The sequence below is a fragment of the Microcaecilia unicolor genome, chromosome 4 (assembly GCF_901765095.1).
Source record: "Microcaecilia unicolor chromosome 4, aMicUni1.1, whole genome shotgun sequence".
In the NCBI taxonomy this organism is placed as follows: domain Eukaryota; kingdom Metazoa; phylum Chordata; class Amphibia; order Gymnophiona; family Siphonopidae; genus Microcaecilia; species Microcaecilia unicolor.
Window position 1 is genome coordinate 324400053 of NC_044034.1, and position 25243 is coordinate 324425295.

General features: G+C 43.4%; 2 protein-coding genes across 4 annotated transcripts in view; one reads left to right on the forward strand and one right to left on the reverse strand.

The window, feature by feature from the left end:
- Positions 1–4282: 4282 nt before the first annotated feature.
- Positions 4283–16620, forward strand: BRF2 (BRF2 RNA polymerase III transcription initiation factor subunit). Of its 3 annotated transcripts, none has more exons than XM_030201952.1 (5): positions 4283–4350; positions 4445–4613; positions 10233–10292; positions 10951–11272; positions 14354–16619. In XM_030201952.1, exons 2-5 carry the CDS (start codon positions 4460–4462, stop codon positions 15063–15065), a joined length of 1248 nt encoding a protein of 415 aa, XP_030057812.1. In that variant the 5' UTR covers positions 4283–4350; positions 4445–4459; the 3' UTR covers positions 15066–16619. The 3 variants fall into 3 exon arrangements, with proteins under 3 accessions (XP_030057812.1, XP_030057815.1, XP_030057814.1); XM_030201955.1 differs by having other exon boundaries at positions 4294–4364; positions 14354–16620; XM_030201954.1 differs by having other exon boundaries at positions 4304–4354; positions 14354–16620.
- Positions 16621–21174: 4554 nt separating this feature from the next.
- ADGRA2 (adhesion G protein-coupled receptor A2) overlaps positions 21175–25243 on the reverse strand; it is a 312169-nt gene continuing 308100 nt past the window's right edge. The window contains exon 19 of the mRNA XM_030201956.1: positions 21175–24902. Within this exon, the coding sequence (XP_030057816.1) occupies positions 23675–24902 (1228 nt within the window). The 3' untranslated portion in view covers positions 21175–23674. The remainder of the gene's footprint in view (positions 24903–25243) is intronic.

Here is a 25243-nt window from a genome sequence, read left to right on the forward strand (position 1 = left end):
GGCAAACCAATACTATTACAGAGAACAGTCAGGGGTCAGTCCTGTGAGGGCACATTTTTCTAGTCCAGACCACTGCAGAAGTGATCTTATCAGGACACTGAAAGAGAATTTCACCACTATCCAAGAACTAGGGCCAGCATTAGAGGGGGGCAAACAGAGCAAGTGACTGAGGCTCACATTCCAGCCGCCAACAAGCTGGAGCTGAAAGAAACTAGGGCTGCGGATTAATCGAGTTAACAAATGTGATTAAAATTTTTAATCGCAATTAATCTTGGTCCGGCATCACTATATTTGCTTGGATCCCGGGCAGCGTCTGTAATGCAAGCAGGCTTCCTCTGCCAACCCCAAGAGCCTTCCTGGAGCTGTAGAAACAGGAAGTTGCATAAGAGGAGGCGGAATGCAGCTGCAGGAAGGCTCTTGGGGCCAGCAGAGGAACCCTGCTTGCACTGCAGATGCTGCCCATAGCCTAGGCAAGTACAGTGATGCCAGACAGGTTAACTCAAGATTAAGGGCCATGTTTACTAAGCTGCGTTAGTGTTTTTAGCGTGCCTACACTTAGCGCGCGCTAACCATGTAGGCACATACAGGGATATTGTAGGCACATACATGGTTAATGCACGTTAAAAACATTAACGCGCCTATAACTCTGCTTAGTAAACAGGGCCCTAAAAATTTTAATTGTGAGATTAATCACAAATTAAAATTTTTTAATTGTCCAGCAGCCCTAAAAGAAACACATTTCAGCACATCTTCAGGCAACAGTAGTGGAAATAACAAAGAAAAATTGGTGCGTACTCACAGGCTCTACACCAGCACCATCCCTCTTCCTGCAGCAGCTTTGTTACCAAGGAAATGCTGGCATAAGCCTGTCAGCATGCACCCTCTACCAGGTTCAAGTACTGTTTTTCTTATTATTGCTACCACCAGGAAACATCTGCTGGGCCAAGGACTATCCAAGAGAGGAAACGAGGGAGATGAACCACTTGGGCAGGAGAGGAGGAAAGCAGAGAGAGAAGATACAAGAAGGGACCATAGCCCACATGGAGAGGGAGAAGAAATTGGAAGAGGTCATGGTAGGCAGTAATATGATAAGACCCAGAGGGAGAGAGAGCATTTGAGATCAGATCTCCACTCTCAAATTTCTGCCCTCAGTACCAGTACATGATACATTTGAGATTAAAATGCTGAACGCTTTGAAATAAACACAAAGAAACTTTAAAGGGCCATTAATTCCCTTACCAGACTTACTCTTCCTATAAACTGGAAATTATATGTATCCCTATCAGCTTTCTCATCATTCTGCAAACATGACATTCCCTATTATTTTACTTTACAACAGTAGAGATACTAAGACACATGCTTTTAGCTGCCACATAAGCGGAACAACCCTCTTCACATGCATTCAGGAGCGACATGTGGTTCAGATTTTCCCCATTGGATTCCCTAAGAAAAGCAAGACTAAAAGTCCCTGCAAACATTGGGGTAAACCCAGAACTGGATCAATCCTGTCGGGTGAATCTGGATCCATTTGGCAACGCTATCTCTCCATAGTAAAAACTTGTTTTTACTTCTAGAGGTTGCTGGCAGCAGCAGTAATTCACACAAGCTGCCTGCAGCAAACCTCAGAGCCCTCCCTCTGATGTGTCCAACCTAGGGTTACCATATGTCCAGATTTACCCGGACATGTCCTCTTTTTGAGGATGTCTGGGCATCCGGGCAGGTTTTGCCAGTCCACCTGTTTGTCCGGATTTCTGGACAAAGGGGTAGGCGGGCGGCGGACCTATCCTAGCCTCCCCTTCCTTACTACCTACTGCCCTGGTGGTCTAGTGACCTCTTCGGGACAGGAGAGCCCCCTCTTTCCTGCCCTTGCCTTGCATCCTGTTGCTGTGTGACGGTCTCGGGATTCAAAATGGCCACCGAGAGTTGAAGCGGCCTCGCGAGACTTCAACTCTTGGCGGCCATTTTGAATCCCGAGACTGTCAAACAGCAACAGGATGCAGAGCAAGGGCAGCGCTCCGGGCAGGAAAGAGGGGGCTCTTTCCTGCCCCGAAGAGGATACTAGACCACCAGGGCAGTAGATAGTAAGTAAGGGGAGGGGGAATATGTGACCCGGGGGAGGGGAGGTGACGGGGGGAGGGGAATTTCTGACCCGGGGGAGGGGAATATGTGACAGGGCGTGGGGTGAGAGCGAGAAAGGGCGGGGCGAGGATGTGAAAGGGGCATGGTGTGGGCAGGGGGTGTGACATGTGTCCTCTTTTCCAGAGGACAAAATATAGTAACCCTAGTCCAACCCCCTCTGATGCAACTTCCTGTTTCGGGGGGGGGGGGGGCAAGAAAGCAGAAGGAAGGATCTGTAGCCAGCTGCAGACAGCGTGTGAAAATTGCTGACCTCTAGAGGTAAACACAGTAGACTGTGGATGGGGAATGGGAGCTGAAAGAAATGGGGAGATGCTGGACCACAGGCTGGGGGGGGAGGGGAGTGGGGTGGGGAAGATGTTGGACACCAGGAGGGAAGGCAAAGAGACAGAATGCTGAATCTGTGGGCACAGGGGAAGGAAGAGAGACAGAGATATTGGACCCGGGACAGAAGGAAAGGAGGGAGAGATGCTGAATAATGGTAGGGAGGGAAAAGAGAGATGTGGAACCACAGGGAGCAGGGAAGCGAGAGTGAGAGATAATGGACTGTGGGGGAGGGGAGAAATGAGAGGAGAGATTCCAGACCATGGGGGGTGAGGAAGAAGGAAATATGCTGGCCCCCCCCTATGGTGAGGCAGGAAGGAAAAGAGAAGTAATGCTGGACCATGAGGTGAGAGATGCTGGATGTCAGGGAAGGGGTGGGGGGAAAAACAAAAGGGAGACATGCTGGACCATGGGGGAGGGGGGAGAAGAGAGAGGGAGAGATGTTGCACTACAGAGGGGAGGGAGGGGGAAGTTGCAAGACTGTTACCCTTTATGCCAAGTATCCCCAATCTATCGTAAATCCAAATAAATAAGTACTGCCCTAAAACCTCATCAGCATTTAAAAAGCAAAACAACATGCAGATCTTTCCAAATTTATTGGATGCTCTGCTAGAAAATCCTCAATCTCTTTCACTGCAGTGGTGAATCAACTGTTTGGGATGGGTCACCCTTGGCATCTCTGCAATAAGGTCCTTTAAAAGACATTTAACCACTGCACTTGGCCACCTTCTGAGTTCATTCTACTGTGCAAAGCATATATGATCCCTATAGGTGCCTCAGATAAATTCAATGGTGGTCTACAATAGAGTATGAAACTGAAACTCTTGAGTCTGATAACCCACAACTCTCAAAATACTTATGTACCAATGCACAAACCTGGGTGTGTGGCCTTATTTTATACTGATGTTTACTGGAAAGAAGAGACAAGTGACTTTTAGTATAAAATGCTATTTATTTCATCTAATCACAAAGCAGCGGCTGCTAGAACCTCAGACCACTCCAACCTCTCCCATCATCTTTCCAAAACACCTGCTGGGCTGGCCTGGATCCCCCTCAAAGAGGACAGGGCTGTGTATGGCATAACACAACAGCCAAAGCCAGCATAGCAGGGAATGGGTTTTATTTTAAATAAATGTAAACTTTTTTTTGTTGCTGTTTGTTTGTAATGGCACAAGATGACACTGCACAGTGCTGCATGACTATACTGTTATCAGCAGCATCACTTCCCCTCCCCCTCTAATGACCCCCAGTGATCCGAGAAAGGAGCTACAGGGAAGGAGTGAAAGGGAGAGTAGATGGTATGGATTGGCTGACTGGCTACACTGAATCTGCCTTCATTATTCTATGTTTATTATTATAATTAAAGTTAAACACTTTCTATTAAAATGGGCGGGGTGAAATTACTTTTAGTTTTTAGAAATTTGTATTAAATTTTAATAACAGGGGTAGGAAATACAAATCACAAGAAATAATCAGGTAATCACACCAAAGAATATCAGTGGACAGGTAACAGAGGGAGGAAAAGGAGGGAGGGAGGTAGGAGGAGGGCGGGGTGAAATTAAAATATTTGAGTCTTTGGATTCCTCGAGACCTAGACCAGCAGTTGTATACTATGAACGTTGCCCCATTGATTTCTGCCACCAGCCGATCCTCCCAGCCCCGCGATCTGGCATCCTGTCCTCTCTCTCAACACCTCATCACAGTACCCGAAAATTAATATGGAACAGCCTGAGCCACCGGCAAGCAACAACGAGTCACACAAGCATGCCGGCTTTCACTCTACTGCGCATGCGCAGCTGCGCGTGCCGTTTCGCCGGAAACAGGAAGTAGCATCAGGGAGGCGGGACGCCGCAAAGTGAGGAAGATGGCTTCGTAGTTGCTGCTATTTGTGTAGGTAAAACAAGGTAAAACCTGGAGGGCTTGTGAGAGAGGGATAGCTGTGTGGCCGCTCGTATGACTCGGTGTCTGTGTTTTTGGGTTGCAGGAGCAAATTCACAAAATGGCAGGGTCTCAGCGATGCCCGGACTGCGGTTCCGCAGATATAGTGGAGGATGCTCACTACTCGCAGAACCAGTTAGTGTGTGCTGATTGTGGCTATATCCTGACAGAAGGACTCCTCACTCACACGCTCACGGAGGAAGGATTCTTACAAGGTCAGAAAACCGTTGGACTTCCTCGAAATTAGGTTAAGGTTATGAGGTTTTTGAGAGGCCACTTGTGAATACGTTCATGAAAAGCAGGTGGAGAATACATGAAGTAGGTAGTATATTGTTATGTACATGTTTTATAGGTGAGAAACAAGGAAATTGGACATTTTTGCCAGAAGGATAATATAAATTGGACACTTTAATTTTGGAGAAACCCCACAGACTGTGAAAATCTTATGAGGCTGTACTTCTGTCAGGACAATTTGGATGTTCTGAGCTAAGTAAAGTTTACTTTTTGTTAGAATTAGAATCCATTCATTAGTAAGGATGGAAGTTTAAGCAATTCTAGTAATGTTATAGGTGATAATGCAAGATTTGTTCATTTAAAAATACATAAGTAATTGTCGGGTGCCCTATATATATATATATATATATTTTTTTTTTTATTACTGACATTGTTGGGGTCATTTCAGGAGGAAAAATATGTTTTCAGGTATTTATAATAGAATAGAAGGAGTGAATTAAACAAAAGAGGAATAGAAAAAAGAGAGAATAGTCAATGAGTGCATCAGCAGCGATTAATCTGTCAAGAGACACGATTGCTCTCAACTCTTGACACGCCATTGGCTCATCACTGGTCCAACCATTATCTACCTCAATAGTGTATATTCATTCTTGACTGCAAAATTTACTACTTTAAGCCAACTTTTTCTACCAAACTAATTGGCACTTATCTTTTGATAGCTGTTTGTTAGAACTAACAGGACCAACTGTAAACAAGACCAACATGCAGCATGTGTCGCAAAAGCTGCGTCAGGTTCAGGTCATCTGAAAATAAAGAAAGATATGCAGTGCTTAGAACTATAGCACTTATGAACATGTAAAGCACTCAATCCATCACCTTAATCAGTGAAAACACTTACTGTCAAAGACGCCATCCTTCATATTTTTACTCTAAAATGGCGGCCAAATCCTTAAGCTTTAAATAGTACTGTCCACAGTGCCCACCAATCCAAAATGATATCGCCTTAAGCCTATCAAATCTCAGATTCAGAATACGTCACAGGACATAGCCTCAATCTACTTGGCTGTTAAGACCTCGGGGGATTAATGTATCTAAATCAAATATCCAGCGCTGTTCCTTGAGAATTTTAGCTATGTCACCACCCTCCCTCCCCACATGTACCACATCAGTAATTCTCCACCATATATCTGATGTTGTATGAGCTTTATCTATCCAGTGCTGGACCAACGGGGCTGAAGCTGTCGTAGTATGAATGCGAGATTTATGTTTTGATAATCTCTGTTTTATTGGATGTGACGATTGTCCCACATAAACCAGATCGCATGGACAGAGAATGGCATATACCACATTGTCAGTATTACGTGTGGTATTGACTCAGCTCATAATAGTTCTTAAGGATTTGGGCGCTATTTTAGAGTAAAAAATATGGAGGATGACGTCTTTGACAGTAAGTGTTTTCACTGGTTAAGCTGATGGATTGAGTGCTTTACATGTTCATAAGTGTTATAGTTCTAAGTATTGCGTATCTTTCTTTATTTTCAGAGGACCTGACCCTGACGCAACTTCTGTGAAACATGCCACATGTCGGTCTTGTTTATCGTTGGTCCTGTTAGTTCTAACAAACAACTATCAAAAGATAAGTGCCAATTAGTTTGGTAGAAAAAGTTGGCTTAAAGTAGTAAATTTTGCAGTCAAGAATGAATATACACTATTGAGGTAGATAATGGTTGGATCAGTGACGAGCCAACGGCGTGTCAAGAGTTGAGAGCAATTGTGTCTCTTGACAGATGAATCGCCACTGATGCATTCATTGTGCTACTGAGGTCCGATAAACATACTAATAAAATTGACTCTATTTTAACTTAATAATGTGATATGGGTAATTCAGATAATGTGGAAGATACTATGTAGTTTAGGTTTAATGACTGGCATTGGGTAATTGTTAAAGTGACGCGGGCTGCAAAGAACAAATACTGAGGAAACTTCAAACAGCCCAGAATACAGCAGCCAGACTCATCTTCGGAAAACCAAAATACGAAAGTGCAAGACCCTTACGGGAGAAACTACACTGGCTCCCACTCAAGGAACGTATCACTTTCAAAGTATGCACTTTAGTCCACAAAATCATTCACGGTGAAGCCCCTGCATACATGTCTGACTTAATAGACCTGTCACCCAGAAACGCTAAAAGATCGTCCCGAACCTTCCTCAATCTCCATTTCCCTAAGTGCAAAGGCATAAAATACAAAGTACTGCAAGGATCAACCTTCGCTTACATGAGCACGCAATTCTGGAATACATTACCACGCAACCTGAAAACGATCTACGAACTAACTGACTTCCGCAAACTACTGAAGACTTATCTCTTTGAGAAAATCTACAGCAAGGATCAAAACACATGAGGTCCATACACACTAATAGATACGCATCAACACACTCTCTTCTGAATTCTCTTCCCCCGTATCCTCACCACTCTTAAAACTCTACCCACAGATAAAATTGTTAGACCTTTATGTTCCCTTAATACTGTTTTATCGCCCCTCAACTCCCCATTGTTTTATTCCATTGTTCTATTCCCAAATGATATCCTGACTTTACTCTGTCTTCCCACAACTCTTCACAGTGTAACCCATAAGCTTACTGTAACAAATTGTATTTCCATCACTCATAATGTATTGTAAGCCACACTGAGCCCGCAAATAGGTGGGAAAATGTGGGATACAAATGCAAATAAATAAATAGTTTAATAAAGCAACTGCAAAAGTTATTGGTATGCATTAGCATGGAATACCCTTCCAGTGGCCTTATACAATAAGCCTTCCTGCTCCAAATTCTGTTTATGAAAGCTTATGGGCAATCACTAGTCCCTATAGGCAGTTAAGGTGAACCTGTGCCTGCTATCCGCTGCTGCTACCTGGCTCTCATTAGTTTAGTCATTTTAGGTCTCTTCTATGAGCCCTGGCATAGTTATTTTTCTTTTCTGTCTTTTCCACTCCTGTCATATTCATACGCTGTTGTTTTCCCTTTTCATAGCATGTTATTGTAAGCCACTTTTCTTGATCTTCCTGAAAGACAGTCTATTAAGTCAAAATAAACAACAAACATAATAATGTCCTTCTGCTGGTCATTAGTGATGGCCAGTCATAAGTAGTGTATGAGACTATACGTATACCACCTAAGACATTGAGAGGATAGTTCAGGAAGGAGGTCCTAAACTGCCCTGTAGCATAAACCTTCCAAAGATAGGCTTAAAATACTTTAGAGTCAGCAATGGTTCTCAAGGCATGCAGACTTTTTTCCTTTTCAAGGCAGCAGGCTGGATAATCTTATTGGTGAATAAATTAATGGAATTGCTGCTAAAACGCAGGGTAGTGCAGATTCTGAAAGCCAATGGATTTACAGAATCCAAAGTAGCATGGTTTTATCAGAGGGTAGGTTTTGTCAGATGAATCTGATCAATAACAAGATATACTCAGGGGAAAATAGTAAATGTAATGTACCTGGTATTCAGCATGGTCCTTGACAAGTGCCGAGTTTGAGGCACTTCTGCTATCCTGTCTGCTTCCTGTGCTCCTCTGCTTTCAACTAGAGACCCTTTCCTGCTCATTTTCCCAATAGCGTGGCAAGTCCCATCCCCTTTGTGACATCATCAGTGTCTTCAACACGCTGTCATGGAGGAGCCTTATTAGCATGCCCAGTCTGAGGCACTTCTACCATCCTGTCTGCTTCCTATGCTCATTTGAAGAGCAGGGTTTTGCAGCTTAATCTGCTTTCAACTGGAGACCCTTTCCTGCTTGTTTTTCAACAGCGTGATGCAAAGTCCCGTCCCCCTTGTGATGTCATCAGCATCTTCAACACACTCTCACTGAGGAACCTTATCAGCGTGCCGAGTCTGTTACGCACCTTAGTGTGCCCCTTTGTGGGCAACTTTAGAGCTATTGGAGGTGAAGGTACTGTTCAAAAGACCCTTTTGTAAAAGCATCATGTCTTGGTTGTTACTGTTACAGCTGTGTTATCTAGGGTCGGGATGGGTGAAACATCAGAAACTGGAAAATGTGGGGGAGTTAGTAGATTTATCAATACCAGTAATACAATCAGGTTACAAATGAATGCGCCACAGGAATAGAGTAAGTAGAGATTTGGGTAATTTGTTAGATTGTATGCCATCATGTATATGGATCCCAGAAGGCGTATGGGGTGTTAGTCCTATTTATGATAATGTTAGGAAGAAAAGATTAAGAGACAAGGATAGGTGTATAGTATACCCTCCCGTTTGACTTTCATAAACATAGTAACATAGTAGATGACGGCAGAAAAAGACCTGCACGGTCCATCCAGTCTGCCCAAGATAAACTCATGTGTATGTATACCTTACCTTGATTTGTACCTGTCTTTCTCAGGGCACAGACCGTATAAGTCTGCCCAGCAGTTTTGACTCAGTCCTAGTAGTGCTTCAGAGTAAGTGAGAGAGTCAGGTGACAGTTCAGTCATCACTACAGAATTAGAATAAATAAAGGCTACACCTACACCCTGTCTAGACTTTCTAGGGACAGAGAGAGCTGAGAAAAGGCTAATCTTGTGAGAAGATGGGTTCTTAGATTACATATGAGACTTGTAAGAACCAAAAGGAAGATGACAAGGCCTAGAATGATCTGAGGTGGAGGCCAGCACTATAGCAGCATTGAGGCATCCCTGGCCAGGTGTAAAGGATTGTGGTTGGAACAGAGTTGAGAGATTGGGTAGAAGACATGTAGATGGAGGAAGGGAAGAGCTGGTAATGTTGTAGACACTGGAATTTATGCTTATCTAACCAGAGTGATAGAAAATAGCTAGGTACACTGGCTAGGCCAGTTTATCTTTATTTGCCATCCTCCCCTATGCCCCAGTGACTTGTTGTGACATAGTATATGCTTAGTTACAAGATTTCTGTGTATGTAAAGTGAGAAAGACATGCATGAACCTGAAACCTATCAACCTAGGCAGCAGAATTGGGGGTGTGAGGGGAAACACTGGAGTCATGGCCAGACCAATGTTTTAGGGGCAAAAGATTGGTTTGTTCGGCCCCTCCAACTGAAACGTTGGTCTACTGCCCCTTTGCATGACTATCTGTAACAGTAATTACATCAAAGAGAAAATGATGTATGAAAATCTTAATGGTAGAAATGTTCTTATCCTCTTTACACTTAACACAGCATCCTGTGTGTCTCCGCAGTTACAGGTAATATCTGCATCTATTCTTGTTTTCCCTGTTCAACCACAATCAGTAAGCTGGCTGAAAAGAAATAGCTTTAAAATCTGCAAATACATTGCTGCTTTTTTTTTTTTTGTACAGTATGTTGTTACTGTTTCATCAGGAAAGTAACTGAATCCTAGGAACATTTTTTTCCCTGAAATGTGTTCCCTTTTCTCCTGAGAGCTGCTTTTAAAATGTGAATATAACATATCAGGTTATTACATTAGAATTTTTAAAAAGCAAATTGGATTATCTTGAGCTGTGTGTGTATGCCTTTATCAGGGCAATATTTTATCCAGAGCGAGTAGAAGTGATTTCAGGCTATAAGTATTCCTTTGTGTCATATGTTAATGTCTTTTGCTTGCAGAAGTGAGATTTACAGATAGCACCGGCCAAAATGAATCTCTGAGCAAGAGGAAACTACATGGTAAGACTATTGTGCAATCTGCCCTTTTCCCCCAGAGCTCTTAGGGAGGGAAGGGGGTGATGTTTATGCAGAGAACTCAAGCTCACTACTTGAAATAGGAAGGAGGAGTGGCCTAGTGGTTAGGGTGGTGGACTTTGGTCCTGGGGAATTGAGGAACTGAGTTTGATTCCGGCACAGGCAGCTCCTTGTGACTCTGGGCAAGTCACTTAACCCTCCATTGCCCACCGCATAGAGCCTGCCATGAGTGGGAAAGCGCGGGGTACAAATGTAATTTAAAAAAAAAAAAATTCTGCCCAGAGTAGAAGAATTCAAAGTGGCGGTAAAAGAATGGCAGGCAGTTGCTAATGAGCAGATTTTCTTCCATGTAAACATTGGCATGGCTGTCTGGTCTGTGGTTTGATTTCATTCTTTCATTTAATAAATCATTGAAACAAGCCTTTGTAATGCTTTAATGTTGCTTCAGTTCTTTTTAATGTTCATTTGAGCTTTGTGAGATTTTACACCTGTGGTGCAAAAAACATGAATAGTTTTTGGACCCAGTTGTCCAGTTTTGTGTGTTGCAGGGACACACTTTGAGGCTGCCAGACTCATTATTACATGACAATGTACTGTGTGTACAGAGAGACTAGCAAATGAGAATTTTAAACTTCTTTTCCAGGTATGAAACGTGTGCGTGACCTGTGCAAAGTTCTACGGCTCCCGTCAACCTTTGAAGACACAGCAGTGTCCTACTATGAGCGAGTGTTTGACCACGCCTCCTATCACTTGGTTAACATTAAGAAGAAAGAGGTCCTGATTGGGTGCTGTGTGTATGTGACCTGCCGCCAGCACAACTGGCCCCTGACGATGGGAACCATTTGCTCCTTAATCTATGCAGGCCAGGAAAAATTTGCCAGCATCTACCTCCGTCTGCTGCAGACACTGAAGCTGGATGTTCCAGCGCTAAGTCTGAAGGATTTAGTAATGACACACTGCAAAAAGTAATTGATGTCCTTTTTTGTGTGTGTGTGTGTGTGCGTGGCGATGTTGGGTAAGAGCTATTCAGACCTGGTACTTAGAGATCATGATGTCTCTAAGTGGCTTATCCCAGGTACTGTCCAGCATTCTGGGATATTTAAATTTTGAGGGTCTGGCCCATGTTTCTTTATACACTCCAATCGATAGCAAATAATTCAACCAACTTCCACTCGAATCCCACAATGCATCAACTAAAACAGTCGTCTTGCGAGATTCAGTGCAGTTAGACTATATAGATCTAATTTAATCCATCCCGGAAACATTCACACATTTATTCGTTTTGGTTTTTTTTTCTTCTTCTTTTTGTGACCTCAGCAGTGCTCATTGCTCAAACCAAAAGCATGGCAATGTATTTAGCACCAACTTCCTCATCGGCTCACCCGATTTAGTAATTTTCTATTCAATTTTTTAGTAATTTTTAGATTTTAAATTTTACTTATCTCAATATGTCAGACCCAGGGATTTAGTTGCCCGACATGCATGTTTCGCTGTAATATGAGCTGTATCAAGGACTTATCCCTCAAGTCTCTATCAGCACCAGCTCTAGTGTATTCTTTCTCGGGAGCAAACCCTTAGTTACGTTTCTTTATGGCATTTTCTATTCTGCAGCTAGTATTTACTCAGCCATTTCAATAAACAACTGAAGGGGAAGCAAGATTTGGTAAGACCAAGCTTGTCCACCCTTTTTCTATTGGGAGCCACATTTTACATATATATATATATATATATATATATATATATATATTTTTTTTTTTTTTTTTTTTGTAACATTTGGAGGGCAAAAGACACAGAAGTCTGTCTGTCTCTCTCATGTGTACCTCCTCCCTCCCCCAAAGCCTTCCCCCAGGCTGTTTTCTCTCTGGCTGACTTCACCTGCATTAGAAGCTGCGTGATTACTGCTTCCCTGCTTCACCTCAGCTCTGAAGGCATGGTTCAGGAAGTTTGGGTTGGTCTCGCAGTTTCAAGTCTCGCAAGAGCTCCCGAACTTCTGCACAGCGTGGCTCAAGCTTGTAGAGAGCCGAGCTGTAGTGAGGAAGCAAGAAGCGTGCTAACACCACAACAGCTTGAAAAAAAAATACCATTCCACAGGCCAGATGACAGCACTTGGGCCAGATTCTGTCCTCCAGTGCGTATGTTAGACAAGCCTGGGCTAGATCACATATTCAGAGAATGGTACATAGAGATTTTAAACCCAGAAAAATGGCCGGTCATGTTACCCATCCTGCTTTCTGGACATAATGTAAAGCTCTGCTGACTTCTGAAAAAAGCCAGACATTTGGCAATCCTAACCTCCCAAGTCCTGAACACCTCTCACAGAGTCATAGGCACAATCATTTTGAAATGATTGGGGGTGCCAAACTCAATTCAAGTTATAGTGAAGGAGATTGCTCAGTATTGAGGGTACTTAGCCCACTGGCACCCACAGAGCTGACTCCTTATAGTTGAGGCCCCCCCCCCCCCCAACCATGTGGGTAAAACGTTTGTGTAAAGTTTGACAATGACTTAATCTGACGTTGCCCACAACAGAGAGTAAACTAGGAGATGCACAGAGCAACCAATAAGAAAACTATCAGATTCTTGAAATAGTTTTCACAGTACAACTAACAACAAAGAACATGAAATAAAGGGATATGGAATCTGTGGGGTTTGTGAGCGTTTGTGTCTCTGTTTTGTGTTGTGTATGTACTGGGCATTTCTTGTGTTTGTGGGGGGAGGTTGCAAGGGTTGGGTAGCAAATTTTAGGGGGTGGGGCAGCTTGGACCGTATAAGCATAGCTTTGGGGCAAGTTTTGGAGATGGGACAATTTTGTGTGGGGGTAGTGTTTGAGGTTGGAGCAGTTTCTGGAGTGTGTCAGCTGCAGGTATGACAACATGACTCTACATAATTTTACTTAACTAAAACAATCGATAAATTGCTCCATCCTTTCCAAGGCAAACAACAGACACCTTACTGACCACATATTAACTCTGTAAGCTACGTCGTAAACCACTACTAGAATTCCTTCGTATTATATTTACTACTAGGCAAGATCATTTGAAAACTATTACTATTAAAGTTACTTTCCATTCCCAACCCTGTAAATCTACATGCATTCCACTTGTATAAACTGTTCGTTCATCAACTTCGTAGACCATTAAGTCATCCATCTTGCAAGCAGCTGTATATCAATTCCCAAACTATGTATCACTGTTTCCGATTGTAATCAAGTAAGTCACTGTGTATCAAAATTCCCATTTTTTGGGAGGCTTATTTCTCTGGAACCCTTAGTCTGATTTGGCTCATTTTCAAACTCAATCCACCCGATATGCAAAACAATTTAAGCAGGCAGGAGGAACAAAACGCCCTCCCTTGCTCCTACCCCTGCCCGTAGCGGCAGCTTCCTGAAATTGGCTGCTACGACTTCTCATGGCAACCATTTACAGGAAGCTGCCGCCAGGAGCAAGGTGGATCTACTCTTGCCCCCATTGCCCCTCACAGTCACCAGAGATCTAAGGTAGGAGACCAAGAGGGTTGGGGGGAGGGGCTTTCCAGGGAGGGGGATGGGTTGGAAGTGAATCCTTTTGGTTGCAGGCTGGAGAAATGGGAGGATAGAGGCTGGAGGGGGCTCCAAGTGCTTTGAAAAGGTTGGGGAAACTTATGCAAGTCCTGGCCAATATTCAGTATCGACCAGGACTTGCATAAGCTCTGATAAGCACTGTGGGACAATTTAGCCCCGAATATTGAATTCCAGTGACCGCACATCACCTGGCACTGAATATCCAGGGTTAAATTAGCCGGCAATGGTCGGCATTTAAAAAAAGCAGTTGACCACCGCCAGCTGAATGTGGCGAGATTGTGTCTTTTTACTTGGTTTTCCCATGTGCTTTCAGCCCATTCCATTACATTTTTGGAGAGTTATTTTACTTCCAGGTGGACAGGCAGACAGACATTCTTGACCCTTTTTTGTATAATCTTTCCAACTTCCATTGGATTGGAAATAACAGTATCTTTTTCCTGTACTAAAATTCTCTGTGTAAAAATACTGTTTTTCTTTTAATATGCAGTTTCAGACTGTTCGAGCAGTCATCTTCCGTTCCTGCCCACTTTTCAGAAGACATGCAGAGAGTGGTGGAGAGGACTCTACAAATTGTAGAACTGGCAAGTGAAACCTGGCTAGTCACTGGCCGCCACCCCATACCCATCATTACAGCTGCAGCCTACCTTGCCTGGCAGTCACTATGCCCTTCAAAGCGTCTGAGCTGCACCTTGCATCACTTCTGCAAACTGGCAAATGTGGACATGCCCCCACCAGCAAATCAGCGGCTCAAGGAAATCCATGCTGTCCTCCTAAAAATGGCTTCCCAGTTACCCTGGCTGAGTATGCTCAACATTAGCAAAAAGACAGTGGTTCAGCATGTTGGAGATATCCTCAAGCATCGCAGCTTTCTGCTGAACAAATCCCTACACGACTGTGCAGAGGTCACTCAGGATAACAGCCATGCTGTGGAAGCAGAGGACCCTGGAAATTTGGCGATAGCAATGGTGGGGGAAACTTCAGAAGTCATCCACCAAGGTGACCTGTGCAAGAAACAAAATGCTGCTAAGAGGTCCTTTCTGCCTCCGTGCCTGATGGACCTGAAGAGAATGCGAACCACAACTGGCGCTGCAGAGCGAGTATTCACCGGAGAGGAGGACATTTCTGATAGTGAAATAGAGCAGTATCTGCGCACCCCCAGGGAAATAGAGGAATTTCAGCAGGCGTGCCCCTGGGACTAACCTATAACTGGTGCAGTCTTCAGCCTTATTGTTTACAAAGTGCATTTTCATATTTGTTCTTGAAAAAGCTATTTCTCTGCAGCCTCTGAAGCAGCCGTGTCCTGGATGGTGTCACAGACAACAGCAATGGCATCCTGCAAAGGTCCTGTTTGGTTCATTCAGAGCATGTTTTTTTGACTTTATGAAGACAGTCAATAAGATCTGATCAGAGACTGAACCATCATGGGACTAATTCTGTAACTGGGTGGAGCCTATATTGTAAAGCTACATAGGGGTCTATTTTCCTTATAGGATACTGGAGTAACTGCTAAAATAAGCACCTATAAGTTAGGTGTGAGCACTTAACAGCTGTCATAATGGACTAGATTCGGTAAATGGCGCTCAAATGTGGGTGCCGAAAAAAAGAGCGCTAAATGCTGTTCTGTACACAGTGCTCCGAGTTGGGCACCGTTTATAGAAAAGTGCTTAAACCAGGAATCCGCGCCCAGTTTTGGGCACAAGGATTTATGCCAACTGAAACCTGGTGGAAATCTCGCACCTAAATTAGGCGTGGGTCTATTATATTCTATATCGCTACACACAAAACCTAGGTACACTCGTGATCTGCCCATGCCCCCTTTTTGGATGCACGCAAAAAATTTATGGGTGTATCTTTAATAGAATACTGACTACAAAGATGCAAGTGTAAATTCTAATTGTTGCCAATTAGTGCCAATAATTGATTGCTGGCACCCAATTATTGGTGCTGATTAGCACATTCAATTAAATTACGTACACGCCCAAATTTGTACGCACAATTTTGAGCACCATATATAGAATTTGGGGGAATGTGTGCATCTAAGTTCTGTTAACTTCTGTAAGTTATGTATCCACACTCTGCCTATGTTTACACCTACCTGTAAAATACAGGCCATGTAAGGTATGCGCTTAGAATTTTGGTGTTTTGGTATTCTAATGATTTACCCAAGTATTTTATAGAATTACCCTCCACGTGTATCCATGTCGGACACAAGTGCTTCAGAGTAGAAGAGCTTCAAGAATCTTCCACTGTGTATCAATTGCAAAGCACAAATAGGAGAGGGCAAGGTTTTGTTTTTTCCTTTTCTTAGGCAAATTTACTCTGATGCATAGGTGTGTGGAGCTGTGTGCCTCCTTGGCCACAGAGGGCCGAGTATGGACTCAGGACTTCACTGGATCTGTCTTTATAGGTTCCTCCTCTGTTAATTTGCATTGTGTTTAAAGCCTGCCTGGCTTGTTGAGGATAGATAGAACTGATTGGAAGCAGAGGGGGGAGGAGAGAGAAAGTTCTTCCCACAGTATGGAGACAGCTCTTATGTTCACTGTATAGTATCAGTACACACCAAACTTGCCAGGGTTGTGGTTAAGCCGCCCAATTGGGCGGCTTTTCGGAAATGGCTGCGGGGAATTTTCTAATCGCGTGGGTTGCGGGGATTTGGGTGGGTTTTTGAGCGGCCGCGGTGCGGGATTGGGTGGGTTTTCGCGACCGCCGATTGGCCGGTTTTCCCACTGCCGGAGCTTCTATTGGTCCAATTTGGTCCAATAGAAGCTTTTCCGGGGCTTCTATTGGTCCAATTTGGTCCAATAGAAGCATTTCAGGGGCGGGGTTGACGTCAGGGGTGACGGGGCGGGGCTAGTGATGCGGGAGGCGGGGTTCGGTGACGCGTGAGACGGGGGTTGGCTGTGGGCGGTTTGGGGCGGGTTTACGGCTGGTTTTGGGCTGGGAAAATTTTTCACAGCTGGCAACCTTGGTACATACCATAATTTGCCTCCTTTATTTAGACGCTGCAAAGAATCTCTACAGCAACTTTGGTGGAAAAAAAGATCCTCTTAACACAATATTAAAGGAGAGATGAACTGAATAGGAAATGTTTTTTTACTTTGAACCAATTTAGCAGACAGTTTAAAGGTCTGGAAATTTCGTTCCTCTCGGTGGCCAGAAGCATGCATGCTGGTTCATAATACTTGTGGATTTGCCTGCAGCACTTAGAGGAGGGAAACTGCATGGGGATTTCATTTTGAAATTCCTGTGTATATGGTGCCTGTGGATACTTTTGTTCCTGCCAGACCTAGATAGTCAAAAGGAAAAATCCACAGGGAGTTTTCCCTCTCAAAATTAAAGTATAGATTTGCAAACAAAAGCTCCCTAGGTAGTTTCAAAAAGGGCCCCTTAAATAGCACACCCAGCTACATCTAATTAATTTGGGAACAGGCTATAACTGCTGTGTGTGAAGATTTGTAAAGCAGAATGGTACATTAATTTGAAACAGTGTGTTGACTGTCCCTTTTTTAATATGTGTATATGTTTCTCTAAATGTACTAATGCAGGTCTTGACAAATTTTCTTTGAATGTAGGAGTCAACAGCTGAGACCCGAGAACTCTTCCTCCTGCCCTTCCATTGTCTCCATTATAGAAAGGAGTTGAGGGAGGGGGGATATCTTTTGAGGTCGTCTGCAGCTCTTATAGAATCTGATTTGCTAAGATTATTTATCCATTCCTTTCCAAGGGAAAAAATGTTTTTAGTAAATCAGGCCCTTAATTAGAGCCTGACCAAAACAAGGATCTTCAGTTTCTGCAATCAAAATTGGTTGCTTGGTTTCAGCAGAAACTGAAACTGCCCCCTCCCAGCCAGAAGCAGCCCCTACCACTCTCCACCTCCCCCCATCCTACCCGACTACCAGTAGGTCCTCCCCCAGGTCTACATTTAAGAAGCCCTGGTTGTCTAGTGACCTCTTCGGGGGCAGGAGCAAACCTCACTCGTTCCTGCCACTGCTCCATCAAAATGGCTGCCTGCCACAGGTCTCGACAGACATTTTGCAGTTGGAACCAGCACAGGCAGAAGACTCGCTTCTGCCTTTGCTGGTTTCAATTGCACAATGATTTCTGGGGCCTCCCACAGCATTCTCGGCAGCCATTTTGAGAGAGCAACGACAAAGGGCAGGAACGACGGGGGTTTGTTCTTGTCCCCGAAGAGGCCAGTACACCAAATAACTTGCTTCTTAAGGTAGGTTCAGGGAAGACGTACGGGTGGTCGCATGGGATGAGAGAGTGGAGTTTGATTTCAGCCGGCTGAAACCCAATCCCAGATTTCGAGCCGGTTTCAGTGCCGAAACTGAAATTCAGTCTGTATCTTCCCTTAATGCATCCATGAACACCACTGGCAGAAGTACACAGCCAGCAGCTCCCTTCTCCACCCTCTCTCTCTCTCTCTCAATGCCTCTTCCCCTGTTGTCACCCAGTATCTCACTCACTCTCTTTACCTCAGCCCTTTTGTCACCATTCTCCCACAATACCCCTAGCCCCTACCTCCACCCGGTTAGGCTGTCCACCCAGCAAGCCAGTCAGCCATCTCCCCTGTAGCCTGAAAGTTTACTGTACCTGAATGTAACTTGCCTTGAGCTGCAATTGAAAAGGCCTGAGCTAAATCCAAAATCCCTTTCTCCCTCCCTCTGATTTTCATTTCTTTTTCCATTCTTAATTTGAATTCCCACTGATCTGTTTGTCAGTATCAGATGGGGATCTAAAATTGTTTTGTCTACTCTGGATTCAGAAAAGCTTATTTTTCCTGTAATATTCAACACAACAAGACTTTGTAAATTGAATAGATTTTAATAAACAATATACAGACTTATCCCCTTCTCTGACAGCCTTTCCTTGCATTCCGTTCTCCCTCTTACCCGCAGCTGCCCCCTAGGATGAGGAATCTCATGTTCTGTGCTGTCCCCGCAGCTCTGTATTGGTCTGATCCACATGGTGCAGGAACTCTTTATCTAGTCTCAGGAGAAATCCTGCATTGTGAGACTCAGCCTTACACAGAGCCATATGGAGCAGCAAGTTCCTGTTCTGGCAGAGGCTGCAAAACAGGCTTCAGCCAAAAAAGAAAAAAATTTTTAAACAGGCACAAAAATTCCAGGTGCCAGAAACAAATTTCTAGTTGTCATGGTGACCTGGCGCCTGGGATTTATCTAGCTCTGTAGTAGCGTACAGTAAAAATAGTGGAGTGGAGGAGCTATCCCTCCACCCAAAATTGTTTTTGCTCTGAATACTTCATACAGAAAGTGTTATCTTTTTCACTTCTGAGCAGATATGAACATAATCTGTCTTTATTTTGATTTCCTACAACTTTAAGGAGTGTATGTTTTGGATTCAGTAACTGTAGGACATTGATTTAGGGAGGGAAGTAGCGATAGTGCAGAAGATCCTTCAGTGTGAGGTTAGAGCCTGACATGAAGCAGACTTCCATACTGCAGCGGAAATGGGCAGAGCAGATGGGCTTGTCTGCCATCATGGGAAATCTTAGAAATAACGACAGAGTCTTCAGTTCAGTGCATCTTGTATACCTTTAATATATTAAACAAGAGAGATCTGCTAAAAAAACATTGCATTTTATTTAGGGTTAAAAAAAAAACATTTATGCATAATTTCTTTGGCACATTATACTGGTAGAGACAGCATGATGAGCTCCCAGTTTCTATTTCATTCTTTTGTTATGTGAGCATCAGACGGATTAAGCATAGCATAGCACAGCAAAGCTCTCTCATACACAAATATATATAATACTTTTGCCACGCAATGAGCATACAAACACTAAGCAACATTAGACTGTCATTTGGTAACATAAAATGGTTCAAATCATTAAATACAAAGTTTTAAAACATACAGAAAATTTTCACACAACTGCTAACAGCAGTGTGCTGGTGGTGTTTTGCAATAGGGGTCTGGAATGAACTAGCTAGCTAGCTCAAAAGAGCTCTTACCAGGAGCAGAGCCATGGTCATTTTATACATTAAAAAAAATGCTTGATCTTGGGTTTTTTATGTTTTTTGTTTTTTTTTATCATTTGGTCGTTGTGCTATTGGTATAGGACACTTTCCATACCTGTATAAAGAGTGCTGTGTCTGACTTTGTGAGCAGTGGAAAGCTGGGGCCAAAGCTGGTTGTACATCAGAACAGAGACACAAACTGATGAACTAACTCAGTTTTGTGGCATTTGCTCTGTAATTCCGCTGTTTTTCTGTTAGAGATTGTGACTGCAGTGGTGAAATGCAGCTGCTGGGGATTCTGGACCTGCAATAGGCTTCACCTAGTTTTTCTGTATTTGCACTGACCATCTTGTTAATTTGCACAGCTTTGTTTAGCTTCTGCAAAAAAAAGAATCCAGCCTTTGAGCAGAAATGTGGGTATCTAAGCTTAAAAGTAATGGGCAGATTGTTGTGGAGAAAATAAATGTGAATATTTAAACAGCAGCTTTTGTTTCGTGCATTTGCTATGAGAAAAGGTTCAGGTGTTGGCCTCTGTTTCTGCTGGCCATAATCCCACTTACTTTTCTTAGAGAGCAATATTTCTTTTCCTTCTGTATTACCAACAGTTTGGAATCCTCATCTATTATTTAATGCAACCTTTTACATTGATGATATGTATTTAAAATGTTGTAAAATCTCAGAAATGAATCTGGATAGTGCTGCTAAGCCAATATTAAGTTACACCAAGGGGTGGCGCCAGTGTTCCATACCTGCTAGAAATCTCATATGGTTAAGACCTGGTGCCATTAATCCAAGAATCCTGCAGTATGTTTTCCTACATGTTTATAAACTTACATTTCAGAAGAATTTAAACATTTAAAACATGTCAAAGCTGAAAAATGCCTCCACTGTTGCTGTCTGAACCCTTTAGCGTTGAATCAAGCAGTTCTGGGTCACAGCCTGCCTGCAGATTGTCATACAATTACAGTTTATGCTGAGGTTTCAGCTTCTTACCCCGGTTTAAACTACGAGTAGGCCACCAACACTGTCTATTTCCAACAGGTTGCATTTGGAATGTGTCATGAAAATAAGTGCTGTTGGAGAACATTTTTCTTCACCCAACACGTAATTAAACTCTGGAATTCGCTGCCGGAGAACGTGGTGAAGGCGGTTAGCTTAGCAGAGTTTAAAAAGGGGTTAGATGGTTTCCTAAAGAACAAGTCCATAAACCACTACTAAATGGACTTGGGAAAAATCCACAATTCTGGGAATAACATGTATAGAATGTTTGTACGTTTGGGAAGTTTGCCAGGTGCCCTTGGCCTGGATTGGCCGCTGTCGTGGACAGGATGCTGGGCTCGATGGACCCTTGGTCTTTTCCCAGTGTGGCATTACTTGTATACTTGTGTATCATCGGGTTACCTATGAACAATGCTACTTTTTTAGCCCATTGGAAGACCAATATATATATAGCAGCTTTTAAGTGCTCATCACACTATAGTTTCTTCCATTTCCCAATGCAAAAGGCAGAGATTACTAAGCAATTCAGAGGATCATTAACCCATTAGTTGCCGTAGGGCCCATTGCATATAATGGGTTCTGCTATTAGGCAGAATTTTAGGAGCAGGAACACAGGGGGAGGAGAGCTTACCCTTGCTCTGTATCCGGCATCCTCTCCCTCTTTCATACCCCCTGCCGGGCTTGTCACTTCTGCTGCCCTACTTTCTCCTGCGCCTGAAGCTGTAAGAAGTGCACAGGCTCTCCTCTGTGCTTAAGTGCTGCTGTGTCCTGCCCTCTGACAGGAAGTTTGCAGAAAAGGAGGAATAGGACAAAGCATCACTTGAGCTTAAAAGTCCGGTGCAGCACTCACGCCTCTTGCAGCTTCAGTATGGGGGGAGGGAGGAGATGCTGGCTACCTGGGGATTAAAGAAGGGAAGCTGGGTGGTGGGAGGGGGCACACAACTGAAGCTTCACCTAGAGACCTGTGACAAATAATGCATGTTAACAATATTAGGCCTTTGGGAACTGCTAATGCAGTTTGGTAAGAGGCCCTTAGTGTGCATTGCTGGTAAATAATGCTCTTGGTGTAAATAACATCTTCATTTCAGAAAGAAAATGGTTGCAAAATGGCATTTTCTTTCAACATTTGAAAGCTTTGGTTTTGCCTCAACAATTCCTCAATGCTTTGCTGTATTTCTTCTCTAATTTATCATGTAGAAAGCAAGCAGGAAAGCCATCATTTTAGGTGTACAGAACTTAAGTGCATCTGCCCATTGAGGCACATTTTTGGTTGTTTTACAGTGCTTTTCAAAAGAGTAAAAAGTTTCTCCCCCCCCCCCCCCCCCCCCCCCCAGTTACATGTGCTTTACATATATTAAAGGCACATTATGAGATTCTGCATTTTTGGACCTTGATATGCTGAACTCCTCTCCCATCTCCTGTGACTAAACAGATACATCTATGCCTTTAATGACTTCATGCACCTCCAGCAGTACTCAGGGACTTTTTTTTGCCACTGAATAGTTGTCAGTAATTTTGTTTTATCAGCTTGATTTAATGTGTTCATAACTATGGCTTTATTTTCATAGGACTAACAACCCATAGGGCTTAAATGTTCTTTTCATTAAAAATTCAGTTAACTTTTATATTCCATTATAAAATCACGCCTTGCCCGCTCAGGACCGAGGAAGAAAATCCCTGTGCTGGTCTGGCACTGCATGATTTTCCATGTTTATGTATAAATAATGGAAATGTTCACATCAGAATATCTTTCTTTAAGATATGGATAGAAAAAGCATCCTTTTTCTTTGATTAATAGTCATCTTTGGTTCCACAAGCAACAAATCACATTTTCCTTATGGAGAAAAAAAGAATGTTATTTCCCTAATAATGTTGTCACAGATAATTGGGAAATCACTTCTTATAAAATTAATCAGAAAAATATCATTCTTAAAATAATGGCCTATCTATACATACCTATATATATATATATAATATATATTTATATATTTGAAAAATAAATTTCTCTGTATATATATATATAAAAAAAATCAGTTTCCAGATGAAACATATCATGCAAAAATGATTACAATGAATTTTTCCCCTTCAGTGTGAATGGGTGATTGTCTGCCACTATGCTTCACTATTTTTGGTTCCAGTATTATAGTCTTGAGGCTGCCAAGTGACCCAGATTCAGAAGGCAGGCTTTCGATCAGCGCTAGCTTTCCGACTTCCTCCACCTGCTGTATGCTGATGGTACCTGCAGTACTGATATCATGTGGAAGAAAAGATACTTGACCTGTCACAGCACACTAGAATGTAGGATCCAAACTTAGCACTGGCCTAAAGTCTTCCTCCAGGAGCTGAGTCATTTGTCAGCCCTTCAAGACTGTGCTCAACTAATAGATTTTTCTCTGCAGTAACCAGTCCTTGGACTTCATGCAGCGTTTAATCTGTTCTCCATCTTAAGGCTGGTTCCATAGGCTGCAAGTTACCAGTTCTCTTTAACATCAAGCAGTACATAGAACAAGGGTTGAGCCATGATAAATGGTATCTGCATATGTGTGCAAATGAGTGCACACACAAACACGTATGTGGACAAACACTGAACTGGTGAAAGCTTTCCCAACCTTTCTGTTCATGCCCTTGAAAAATCCTAGGCATTTGCATTAGCTGTCGCACACCTGTGCTTGATTTGACTTGATAGTGGGCTAGCCTACCAGCCCTTTTTGTTGCTCACTGTATCTGCCACTTATCAGTGTATCCGAAAATGAGCACAGGGCCTTTTGGTTTGCTCTTTGTGTATTCTGAGTAAGGCCAAATGTAAGAGGTTATTGCTACTTGAAAAACTACACAGTAGTTTCACTTTTCCAGAGGCCTGTCTTCATGCTTGTGGTGCTGTCAGCACTCGCGAGGTTTACGTCATATTTACTGCCCTTCAAAGTGCCATTCTGGTTGGCAGTGTTAAGTGGGTAGGACCTGCGCTTGGACTCCTTTTCCATGGTGTTAGATTGTTTCAGGTTGTCCCTGCTGGAACTTTTCCTCTGGGCCCGGCTAATGTCCTGTGCAGGCTGGTTGCTAGTGTCACTTCCTTCGGAATGTGTCAAGGTGACATCGTTGTCCTGAGGTACTTCTCCGATGCTACCATTGTTCAGGGGGCTATTCTTACTGCTGTGGTAGCTCTCAGAATGGCTGTTGTGGACACTTCCACTTTCACTAGAAGGGTGATCCGATGATGGGTTTCTCAGTACTTTCAACCTGTGATGTTTGCCATCTCGGTACTGCTTAGTTCTGCTTTTGTGATTCCTGCGGCTGTGGAGGTTATTGGTGTGCCTGATGGGAATGCTGCTCTTTGTATTGTGCACTGGCTCAGTTTCTTCACAGCAGGATGGTTTGGGAGGACAGCTTTCTACCTGACTCTGAGCCAGCTGCAGGTTCGTTAGTTTGCAGTGTCCCAGGTTGGAGTTGCTGCTGCTACTTGGTGATGATGATGACTTCATGGAATTGGCTACTTCGGGATTGCAGCCAATGAAAACCTGGGAGCTGTCAACCACTGCCACCCCAGGGTGAATGTAAGTTTGCATGGGCAAAGTGTCTTCATATGATGGACAGCATGCCAGCCAAGAGTTCTGAACTTCCTGCCGCCTGGCACAGTGGTGAATGAAGATGAATAGTCCAAGTGCTACCGCCATGATGCCATAGAGACAGCTAAATATGACATTAGAGTACCATCCCTGGGAAACGGCCAAGGCTCCAAAGGTCCACAAAGCAATGTAAAGAAAGTGGGTAATCACCAAGGCCCAGAGCTGAACTCTCAGGGAGTAAACATTGTCTACATCATCTGTGACCTGCGTCCCAGAATTCACAGTGACCGAGATGGAGCCCGAGTCTGTCAAGAGGTTATTGCTGCCACCTAGTCGCAACTGGGGATTGCTGGACTCGGGGGTGTCTTTTGGGGGCACGTTTTGGCCCCTCAGGTTGATTCCAGCACATAGGAAGTAGATCCAGGTGATGAGCAGAATGAAAGCTGCTGGGATGTAGAAAGCGCCAGGGCTTGGCCTCCAAACCAAGCAACAGCTTGAAAAAAGAAAGCAAAAAAGATGAGGTTCATTAGACATCATTTAGATGTAAACCTCCCTCTTAGCTTGTTAAACTTCATATTATCAAAGCAATAGCTGGAGGCTGGTAGGCAGGATTCAGTCTTGTATGCTTTGCGAATGTGCAATGAAGCTTCATTACAAAACATGTGCTGTGACTTTTATGTATTCATTTGCCACAACCAATTACACATTTTAGAAGTTATCTTGTTTCTTTTGTGTAACTAACTGACACCACCTCCCATTTCCAAAAATTCTTTCCACTAATGCTGAGCTGTGGTCATGTTTAGCCTATGCCAAGAGCTGCTAGCTCAGTTTTCG

Bases quoted from the DNA above. Each gene is read 5' to 3' on its own strand.
- BRF2 (XM_030201952.1), top strand. From the start codon at position 4,460: ATGGCAGGGTCTCAGCGATGCCCGGACTGCGGTTCCGCAGATATAGTG. The intron at 4,614-10,232 runs GTCAGAAAACCG...TTTTGCTTGCAG, and splicing joins GGAGGAAGGATTCTTACAAG to AAGTGAGATTTACAGATAGC. The intron at 11,273-14,353 runs GTAATTGATGTC...TTTAATATGCAG, and splicing joins GTAATGACACACTGCAAAAA to TTTCAGACTGTTCGAGCAGT.